The following is an 11,047-nucleotide window of genomic DNA, read 5'->3' as shown; positions in this document are numbered from 1 at the left end:
TGCATTACTCTTCCAAACATGGGGTCAAAGTTTCACTAGTGGACCAGTTCACTTTTTTTTAATAAAAGTAGAGCCACTGAACAAATGTTTGCATTTTTCTGAATGTTGACGGATAGTTCTCCCCAGGTATTGTTGACCTCCTGAATTATAATTGTTTAACCGACAACAATTGTAAAAGTATAGCATGGGAGATAATAGAGACACTGTAATCTGTCCATCCATCCAGAGATTTTTTGAAACGTTCTTTTGAGAATAACTAACAATAATGAAACACATCTACCATGACCGAAAATTGAACCAGTTATATAAATAAAGTTCACACAGTGCTTTTAACAGGTTTCTTATTGTGTGAAAGAATATCGAAACGTTCGGTCAAATTTTTGGAATGGTTTATTTATCACTCCTGCGTTGATTTGTAAGATGAATCCGATCCAGATATAAGACTTTGTCTTGAGGTCTGATGGATATTCCGGAACAAAATATTCTCTTCATTCCCAAACCTACACTACAAATATACACCCTCCCATGGTTGGGTCAAATATGAACATTTTCTAGGTTCAATTAAACTAACAACACATGAAAAGAAGACATGATTGACTGCAACTCTTTTTTTATGAGAAATGTTTGAGGTTATATTAAAATCTCATAATAAGATGAATCCTTCAGAGAGTTAAATGCACTTAGATGAAACATTGTTTCTTTTTTAAGAGCAGATGATTGTAATAAAACTGTTGCAATGACGAATGTATTAGGCCGGGTGTCTTCTCGAGGGGAAAGACTCGTTCTCGGTTTATCAGGAATGAGGAGTCAGTAGGGATGGAGAAGAGCAGACGGATCATTTCTCATTTCTGACAGCAAAAGAAAGATCCACAACACTGTCTGTTGTTTTCTCAGAGACCTCCGGTCACTCTTACAACCTTAAAGGGGTCAAATGGCGCGAATACGTGTTTTTCTGTGTCTGTGGTGTGTTATAAGTTGCTCATGCATGTATTAGACACGTAAAATTGCAAAAATGAAAGTGTGGGAACAAAAGAAACATTCTATCTAACAGCGAATGCTCACCCAGACCTGCCTGAAACACCTCGTGTAACCACACCCCCACAAATCTACATCAGTTCGTGGTCTGATTTGACTAAGACCGCCCAAATGTATACACAAGTAAGGTGGGCGTACCTGTCAGTACAACTGAAGAGGAACCTGATGTTCCAAATATGGTAAGAGGCGTTACATTTCCCTCACACGCTTGCAGTATTCCACCAATCACTATGCACTGGTGAACTGGCCAATCATAGCACACCTCGCTTTTCAGAGCCATGAGCTTTGTTCAAAATCTGCACGTTTCAGAGAGGCGGAGCAAAGAGGAGATACAAACATGCACGGTGTGTGGAGAATACAGCGTTTATGAACCTTAAATCGTGTATACACATTGCATTACATCTAAAACAAACGAAAATATTCGTTTTAGCCGTGTCATATGACCCCTTTAAAATCAAAGCTCATATGATTTTGACTGATATGGATAACATTTCTCTCACAGAACAGCACCAAACACCTAAAGTTTTTAAACATGCTTCACAACTTTTGGACATCAGGAATCCGAGTGGACAAGAGAAATGATTTAGATAACAACTAATCTGTACAATTCAGTAGATACGTATGGACAGGGCACAGGGTACCACACGTTAAATCATTTTGAAACAATGATCCAACTAAACCATTAGTTTGGTTGCGCGTAATGCCAAAAGGTCACATTTGGTTGTGTTTAGTGTGGCTTAAGAGGGATTTAACAATGTTTGTCTCCCTCTGGAGGTAATTCTGTGTATCCTTAATGCAAAGACTGCTGGCCACTCTCAGACACTTGAGAAGAATGAGGTATAAACGGAGGGCGGAGCCATCTGCAGATGGGTGGGTCAGCTGCAAGTAGGTGGGACTTTAGCTGCAAGTGGGCTGTACAAACCTCCACAGGATTTGAATTGATTTAATGTCATGTGTTGTGTATTGGTTCATGATCCACCGTCGGTATCGGTATATTCATAAAAAATTCAAGACCATCCCAAACCCTGGAATGTTGCTTTCAGATAAGGTTCTATGAGAAAACAAACCCAAAAGCACTAACCACTTCATCAGTTAGCCAATTGGATGGGTCTGCTTAGGGGTGAAGTCCATCAAGGCAAAAATTTGCCAGCTACAGCGGGGAGCGTATTATGACAACTAAGAATGTTGCCGTCAGATAAGATACCCCTGTTTTTAATGGAAAAAAATGAACGCAGGCCTCGAATCAATTACCTGCCCATAACGAACCACAAGCAATAACCACACCACCAGTTGGCCTAATGGATGGGCCTGCATGAAGGTGAAGGCTTATATCACTCGTTTGTTAAAAATGAATTCAGTGGTTTATTTGCCATTAATCAGTATCAAAACTAGAAATGTGTCCCGTTGCAAGATTATTTAAAATGATGCAAATAGGAATAGTTTGCGTATTTGCCATAATGAATATAAGAGTTGCATTTCAACAGGTTGCAGTTAAAGTCTTTTTTACATTATCGTGTTTGTAGAAACAAAAGAACAAAGTCAGCTAATGATTTTTTTATCTTTAAACCCAAATATCCTGAAGGAATCCAGCTGGTTTGATGATACATGTTTGCACAAACTTGGATGAAATCCTCACAGATGTTCAGCAGACACCATTACTTTTCAAGTAAGATGGGCAGTTTAATATAAGAAAGGTGGTTATGATATTTAAGACGAATAACTTTTCATTTAAATGTTGTTTTTTCAATAGTGCTCCAAATAATGAAATATTACACAATGTTTACATCTTGAAATATTGTAATAAAACGACTGCTATATTCCAAACGATTATACATCATCATGAAATAATTTCTACCTTTTGGTCTGAAATATAATTATTTTACAATTTTAAGAATGCAAAAACATTCACTGTGGAAATGTATGACCTTATTTTTAAAAACCAGAATAGAAAAATGAATGTTGTCAAAGCTCAAGCAGTGCCTCAGAACAAAAGTGAACTGTTGTCATTCTGGACAGTGGTTCATAAATACAGTTATGGCTGGTCTAAAGGTTACCAACACATCCACATCCATTCAGACGTGCAGTAAAGGCCACAAGGTAAAACATGACACAATGAAATATATATTTAAAGCCGACAAACTAATATCTACACATGTGTATTCAACACCTCATTATATGTTGGCCTTTGAAAGTAATCGTTTTCCAACACTGATGTATGAACTTGCAGTTAAATGAAAGGTGTCTTTGTTATTTGCACGAATATTGCAGACACCAACACATCGATCAACTTCATGCACAAATTTCCTCGATTTCATCTTCCTCATCTTTGTCATCGTTTACAATTCCCTCATCGATACTCTCCAGGCGGACCCTCTGACCGTCCGGGTAGCGTGAGTCGCTTTCTGTGGGCTGACATGATGAAATATTGTCAATCAAAAGAAGTTTGGCATCGCTTTCTATGGCTTTAGCCATGCTGGACGCAAAGCTGTCAATCGCCTGGTGTATCTCCGCCTTCACCAGGCACTGGGACTGATCTTCACCTGGTCAAAAATAAAGTAAAATCTATAAATTAGAGCTTTATCAAATTAAAACTGCAGACCAAGTTTTTTTTTTGTTCTTGCTGAAATGCACACACTGATGATGGTAAGTTCATTCATACCTTTTGAATGTTCCACCTGGTCCTCAAACATGACGGAGCATCTATGTTTGTTGAATGAAGCACTGCAGTGGGAGGTTTCTGGACACTCGGAACAGTTATCAAGCAACATGATATCTGTACCTGCAGAGTAACATTTACAAAATAAAACAAATTAGATCATAAATGTGTGGATTTTAAAATGAACTTTTCTGGGGGGTTTTAATGTTGCTTTTCACCTATGCAAAAACGTGAATTTGCATATTTACACTGTTTGCACTACAGAAATAAGTTTAATAAGTAAAATAGGTTCAAGTTGAATTATTTGAACGATTTAAAAACACCAATTTTATTTACACACACCCGAGTCCTGGGAAAAGCTGAAGCCGGTGTCTCCTGTGCTGCTCCCGGCACCTAAAAGCTGACCTCCACCTGCAAGCATGGCTGTCAGGTGTGGAGACATACCGAGATCTGCAAAACAGAAATATTTCTATTCAGTACATTATGCATGTGGTGTCTCTGTTTTTTTACATGTACAGCAGGGTGCCGATGGGTTTGATTCCAGTCTGTATGACCTCGAGGGTTGTTTTGCAAGTCCACAACAGGTTTCTGATTTTTGTCAGTTAAATCCCCATGAAAATACATTCACCTGTGATTCGATTGGAGATGCTAAAGAGGCGGGACTTCCTGTGACGGCTGACGAAGGATTCTCTGTAGTGGTGGTCACCGCAGCACATGCCGAGCAGCTCCTTCCTAACGGTTTTATTCCACAGCCCGTATATGAGAGGATGACACGCGGCACTGACGAATGACAGCCAGGTCACCAGCGTTTCCAGTCCGGGAGACACGCTTCCTTTACCCCACACTGCTTCTGTGCAAATCACTACGACATACGGCCCCCACGTCAACAAGAAGGTGCCAACCACCACTAAAATGGTGACCAGTGCTTTACACTGGCTGCCGGCGTAAATGATGCCTCTACGACTGCCGATGGAAGAAACAGAGGCAGTGGAGTTCTTTCGGCCGTTCCTATTGGACGACGAGGGCAACTGGGACACTACAACCGTCCCGCAATGCACCTTGCGGGCTTTGAGCCGAGCCACGCGGAAGATGAGACTGTAGCACACCAGCACGGCACAGAGCGGAATCAGACAGCACCACACCACCCAGAATGCAGTGTAGCCAAGTTCGCGATGCCAAGCCACCGAGCACGTCTTCTTGAAGGGGTCGAACTCGAACGCGGACCACCCGAATAGAGGTGGAAGGCAGCCCACTAGAGAATGCAGCCACAGATAGACGATGGCCACTGCAGCACGGTTTCCGGTGATCTTGATGGGGTAAACCATAGGGAATAACACTGCATAGTACCTGATAGGACACAACAAAATTCTGTGACTTTCTTTCTTCTGCACAACACAATTGGAGATATTTTGAAGAATGTTGGGTCACCAAACAACCCATTTCATAAAACTCCTCACCTGTCGATGGCAATGGCTCCTAAAGTCAGCATGCTGGCAGAGCTGATGAGCAGGTACAGCAGTGCTGTGAAGTTACACCACACAACACCAAACAGCCATTCTCCATTAAAAGAGCTGACCACCACGAACGGCAGAACCAGAACGGACAAGAGGAGGTTAGACAGCGTCAGGCTGAACACAAACTTATTGCTCGGAGTCAGGAGATAGGGCTTTCGATACAGGGTCACCACAACGATAAGGTTACCCAGACACACGAACAGAGCGATTACAAGAATGACAACAGACTCCACCACCCAAGTCCTGCCGTCTCCCAGGTCTGTGACATTCGCCAGCCATGTTTCATTGCGTCTGGTGTTCATGGTAAGGACGCTGTATCATCCCAATGGAGAGCATCGATATGTTTGCACAGGCCGTAGATCCATTTCTTGGGCATCTCACAAAGACTTCTTAAAGGAAACAAAAGAAACGTACGCGGTTAGCACTGTTCAAGAAATTGTCCACAGCTATTTCTGTTGAACACAAAAAAAATGGACTTTTTTATACAATAGAAATAAATAGGGACTGAAGCTGGTCCTACAAAAAACTTCTTGTGTTTTAAAGAGGAAAGTCATATGAGCGGGAATACAAACAAAACAATAAAAAACAAAACATTTAGGTTTATCTATATTATGAATAGACTAAATGTAAAAAAACGTTAGGAAAAAAGAATAGAAACGCATAAGAAAAACTTCCCTTCTTAATACAGTCTTTATTAAAAAAAGAACCAATTAGCCTAAATGAAGTTTTTTGGTTCTATTTGAAATAAAACCCCAACCATTGTCTCATTGTATTGACAATTGTTTGTAATACATCTGCCAAAAACGTGGTTACTTAACTTTTACTATAATAAAATCGTGGTTAATTTTCTTATGGGCAATTTTCATGCATTGTATGCAATTCTTTAGTTTAGTTCCACACAACATTTATAGTGACTGAATAAACTCCAAATTGTAAAAAACAAACCAAATGCTTTAGCCGCGGATAGATGTAACGTTCAAGATCATTCTGCTTTATCGAGAACGGTTCTTAAAACTCCCAAAGTTACTTCGCAAAGACGCTACTTTACTCACCTCGCTTTTAGATCGCATTTAATGTCGCTGGAAACAAGTTGTGTCGGTATTTTAATCTTTATTCGCAGTTTGTTTATGATGAAGAGAGACAGACAGCACCGCAATGGCGGATCACTCCTGTGCCGTCTCTTCCAGTCTGTATGTTAGTCTGTGTGTGGTCCGTCTCTCACAGTCCTCCACACACAAGTAATAATAAAAGTTCAATAACAATTACAAAGTGCTAAATATGATTTATCACTTTCACGTTATTATCAAAGCACTGCGGTTTTGTGGTACAATATAAACTCTGTATGTCAGTTTATTGGTGATCATAGTGTATGTTCACGTATTTGTCTTTGTATAATAACATTCGAGTGTTTTTAAAGCATCTCAAACACATGAGCTGAAGTGGATGCTGGATGTTTAACTTTTATATTTGCAACACAGTATCAATGCAGTCCTTTTGTTGTTGCGGAATGCGCTTTCGGACCACCAAAGAAGATTAAAGATTCCCGCAGGTTACGTCACCTCAGTCATATGACCACGGTTGACCAATTAGTTACTTTCAAACTGCACTTGAGCCACGCCCCCTGCATGTGCATAAGTCGTGAGCTTGCTATCAGGAATTTGCCACGAACTCGAAACTAAAAGGTTTTATTTCAGTTTTTGTGGTTTATGTTTTGTAGGTATGACGTTTAACATAAAAATTTTAATAAAAACAAATGCAGCAAGACTGTATGAATGCGAAGGTTTTATTTCCAAAATGAAAAAGTGCAAAAAGCAGAAAAGCAGTGCAAACTGGCTTTCTTGATCTAACGTTATATACTTTGACACTTATTGTATTGCGTTAAAACCCCATTTACTAATGAAATTGTTACTTTCTTAAAATGAAACGTTCTTTGTATTGTACAAATATTCAAAAACATAAAAACTGAAAATACATTCAGAAACTAAATGATTTGTCACAGAAATTAAATGCGAACGGGGCATGTCTTGTAACATCGCGAGATTTGGAATGCGGAAGTGACTGTCAGATGATTTAGGTCATGTGGGGTGGTGCAGATCGGAGCTGTGAAATTCTCTAAACAGACTGTTTGTGTGTAGTGTTTAAGTCTAATACATTGAGCGCAAACAGATTCATATTTCCTAGAGAGATTTGTTGCAGCATGCAGAACGTTATTAACTCGGTGAAAGGCACTGCTCTGGGGGTGGCAGAGTTTTTAACGCCTGTTTTGAAGGTAAGATGAGGAATGTTAGCATGATTTGAGGTTTTGTAAGTGTTTAACATTTGACCAAATATATGTTGTCAGCATACACATAAAAAGTTAATTATAGTAAGAATAGAATAAACCATCAAGATAGTTAATTGCTTGAAATATGCACTCTTTGATTATTATACAAAAACATAAGATTATTTTTTATTTTTGTGTCATTGTTTGTCTTTATGGCAATATAGTCCCTATAGTAAACAGACTCTTGATCCACTACAGCAGGGTACTGTAAACTTGAAATGTTTTTGCCGCCTTGTGAAATGTTACAGAAATTATTTTCTTCCTCTGCTACAGCTTCATTCATTGTGGTGTGTTTATTTATGTTATTTGTGTTATTTATGTTTATTTACTGTGTTTTCCACACAGGAATCTAAATTTAAGGAAACTGGGGTGATAACTCCAGAGGAGGTGAGTGTGTGTTTCAAATGTGCATTCATTGCTTTATTAAAAAAGAAAACATATGCTAAAGCATAACAAAATTGTGTTCTTTGTAGTTTGTTGCTGCTGGAGATCATCTGGTTCATCACTGCCCGACATGGAAATGGCAAGAACATAATTCAGATGCACTACCACCAGACTGGACACACACTATAGTATATGTAATATGTCTGGGCTGCTTTTGTCCAGTCTCTAGTTCAACTCATCCATTATGTAAAGAAATTTACTCAAAATAATGATCTCATTTCAGTTATACATACACATACATGTACATACATTTTTAGTGATTAGCTTGAAGCAAAACATTGTTACATTAGTCATTTTTTGGTGTCATAATTGTTTCCATGCCCATACTTCATTTAGAAAGATTAGGCTTTTAACAGAATTCAGAATGTATTTTGTGTATTAATAGGGCCTCTGGGGAAGAAGCAAAGGTGAAGCCCTATCTGCCCAAAGACAAGCAGTTTCTATTAACCCGAAATGGTAAGGAAGTGAGAATCATGTTCAGTTTCACCGAATGTAAGAATCTGAACTATGAAGTGAAGTTGAAATTGTCAGGTTATAATTGTTGTTTTCATTTGAATATTTGTGGTGCAGTGCCATGCTACAAGCGCTGTAAACAGATGGAGTACTCTGATGAGCTGGAGGCCATTATAGAAGAGGATGATGGTGACGGAGGATGGGTTGATACTTATCACAATTCTGGTATGAAACACATTCTAAATAATCAGTGTCATGAAAATATGCTTTTTCCCTCTTTATTTAAGAACATTGCTGACCCTTTGCTAAGCCATGCATCAGAAATCCTTTAACCTATTTAAATTTTTGCTCTTCTAATGCATGAAATCCCATTTTCTTCTTTCAAACCTCTGTTTATGAAAATGTCCAATTCCTCCAGTAGGACGGTCTGTAAATTTTCACTAGCGAAGGGTTAATAATGTATTGACGTCTTGACATTGCCAGGTGTGACAGGGGTGACAGAAGCAGTTCGGGAAATCTCATTGGATAATAAGGTAAGGCGGCCAAGTGTTAACTATTTTAAAAACTATTGTTTCGTTTAACAGTAGATTTATATATAGACATACTATTTGTGTGTGTTTGTAGGACAACGTGAATATGAATGTGCAGACAGGTGCGAGTGGAAAAGGTGATGATGATGATGATGAGGATGATGAAGCAGAAGCAGAAGCAGCAGACATGGAAGGTAGCCATAAATGTATTGTTTTATTCTTTTCATTACACAGCATCAGTGTATATGTTTCACGTATAACTGGTATGTGTGTTTCAGAATATGAAGAGAGTGGACTTCTGGAGACAGATGATGTAAGAAAGTATACACACAGAAATTACAGCAAATTATGTTTTTGAATAGGAATAATTCACCTTTTTTTCTCTTTAGGCCACTCTTGACACAACCAAAATGGCTGATATGAGTAAAAGTAAGACAGAGGCTGGCGGAGAAGATGCAATCTTACAGACTAGAACTTATGATCTCTATATCACATATGATAAATATTACCAGACACCAAGACTATGGCTGTTTGGATACGATGAGGTAACTCCCCTGACAATACGTGTTTCGGCATATGGAAATACTTTTCTGCAGGCATTGTGTTTTTAATAGTATAATAGGTCATTTTTTGTGTCATTTGCTCTTTCTCAGGACAGACAGCCTCTGACCGTGGATCAGATGTATGAAGATATCAGTCAGGATCACGTAAAGAAAACTGTCACCATTGAGAATCACCCCAACCTGCCTCCACCTGCGATGTGCTCTGTGCATCCGTGCAGGTAAATGCAAACAGTAATACTCCAAACTCAAGTGTCATTTTTACAAATGATCATCATCATTTTATTTACAGTCAGTTATGAAAATGTCAAAATTGTCGATTGTCAGAGTACCAAGCTTTTGTATTTCTTTTATTTGTCAGACATGCAGAAGTGATGAAAAAGATCATCGAGACTGTGGCAGAAGGAGGCGGCGAACTTGGGGTCCATATGTATCCTTTAATGTAGAAACCTACTACATGTGTTTGACATCAGCATCTTGTAGATAAACAAATATACAGTGGCCCCAAAAAGCATATAGACAGTCTGGATTGTGTTTGACAGTCAAATTCTAAACAAGTGGCAGAACCTGAAGTTTTTTCCTTAACCTTCTTTGTTTCAGGTATCTTCTGATTTTCTTGAAATTTGTGCAGGCTGTCATTCCTACAATAGAGTATGATTACACAAGGCATTTCACCATGTAACTCTTCATTTGGCTGCCCATAACTATGACCTCATATTTAAGTGTATTTTGCGAACAGTGGCTGTTACAGCAGTGTGAAAGTAAAAACAAAACTGCCCTGGAAAGACTCTGAATCTCATCAATTCTATGAAACGCCGAGAGGGGGTCTGGAGGGATCAGCCACAAACGTTTAAATCCACTTCTCTCAAGTCTTCTTCAGCTTCTTCTTTGTGTTAGTCACATATTCTTAATAATGCTTTCCTAAACCTACAATTTTTATTTGATATATACCTTTAAGCTATCCGGTGCAACATGCAACTCTCGGTTTTAACAGGAAAAATAAATGGCTGTCAAAATCTTTTGGTGGTATCGCTTCTCAGATGTGAGCTGAACTTTAAAATACGTGTTGACTTGAACAGCTTGTCATAACGTTGTTCTCTGAATGTTGGAGCCACACCAGTGTTGTGGAAAACATATTTACATCTGTTGGTGCGTATCATAATTAATGTATGTGTGGTTTTGAACTTGTCTGTGTATTGTTGAAGTAATACAAAAGGAAGCTCTTCTGCAAACTATTGAATCTATTGCAAAAGCTTAATGGGTGTAATCTATTATCGTGGTCCACGGGTAAACAGCACAACATAGTTCTTAATGATTACTAATGAATATCATTCTAAGGCATTTAAGACGGTGAGCAGCTCTTAATTCTATGGCCCTGTGCACATAAACAATATGTACATTTATTAATAAAACATTTTATAAACATAGTTTTTGTTTTTATTGACCATGGTGTGTCCAAAACGAATTACAATGTTGTTGTATTTCAATTATTTTAAAAATACCGCTAGGAGGCGGCGTTCAAGTACATATGA

The 11,047-nt window shown here is 38.6% G+C and overlaps 2 protein-coding genes across 3 annotated transcripts; one reads left to right on the top strand and one right to left on the bottom strand.

The window, feature by feature from the left end:
- Positions 1-2,672: 2,672 nt before the first annotated feature.
- Positions 2,673-6,376, bottom strand: gpr161b (G protein-coupled receptor 161b). Of its 2 annotated transcripts, none has more exons than XM_057338387.1 (6): positions 6,258-6,376; positions 5,149-5,594; positions 4,320-5,038; positions 4,034-4,141; positions 3,695-3,814; positions 2,673-3,575 (listed from the first exon to the last, which is right to left on the bottom strand). In XM_057338387.1, the coding sequence occupies exons 2-6, from the start codon at positions 5,505-5,507 to the stop codon at positions 3,325-3,327; spliced, it is 1,557 nt and encodes a 518-aa protein (XP_057194370.1). In that variant the 5' UTR covers positions 5,508-5,594; positions 6,258-6,376; the 3' UTR covers positions 2,673-3,324. The 2 variants fall into 2 exon arrangements, with proteins under 2 accessions (XP_057194370.1, XP_057194371.1); XM_057338388.1 differs by having other exon boundaries at positions 5,149-5,591.
- Positions 6,377-7,265: 889 nt separating this feature from the next.
- atg3 (autophagy related 3) lies at positions 7,266-10,935 on the top strand. Its single transcript, XM_057338733.1, has 12 exons — positions 7,266-7,474; positions 7,874-7,915; positions 8,002-8,051; positions 8,358-8,428; positions 8,543-8,650; positions 8,909-8,958; positions 9,050-9,149; positions 9,234-9,268; positions 9,345-9,500; positions 9,609-9,736; positions 9,877-9,945; positions 10,116-10,935. Exons 1-12 carry the CDS (start codon positions 7,403-7,405, stop codon positions 10,195-10,197), a joined length of 963 nt encoding a protein of 320 aa, XP_057194716.1. The 5' UTR covers positions 7,266-7,402; the 3' UTR covers positions 10,198-10,935.
- The last annotated feature ends 112 nt before the right edge of the window (positions 10,936-11,047 follow it).

The sequence above is a fragment of the Triplophysa rosa genome, linkage group LG7, assembly GCF_024868665.1.
Source record: "Triplophysa rosa linkage group LG7, Trosa_1v2, whole genome shotgun sequence".
Classification (NCBI taxonomy): Eukaryota; Metazoa; Chordata; class Actinopteri; order Cypriniformes; family Nemacheilidae; genus Triplophysa; species Triplophysa rosa.
This window is presented reverse-complemented; position numbering and strand designations above follow the sequence as displayed.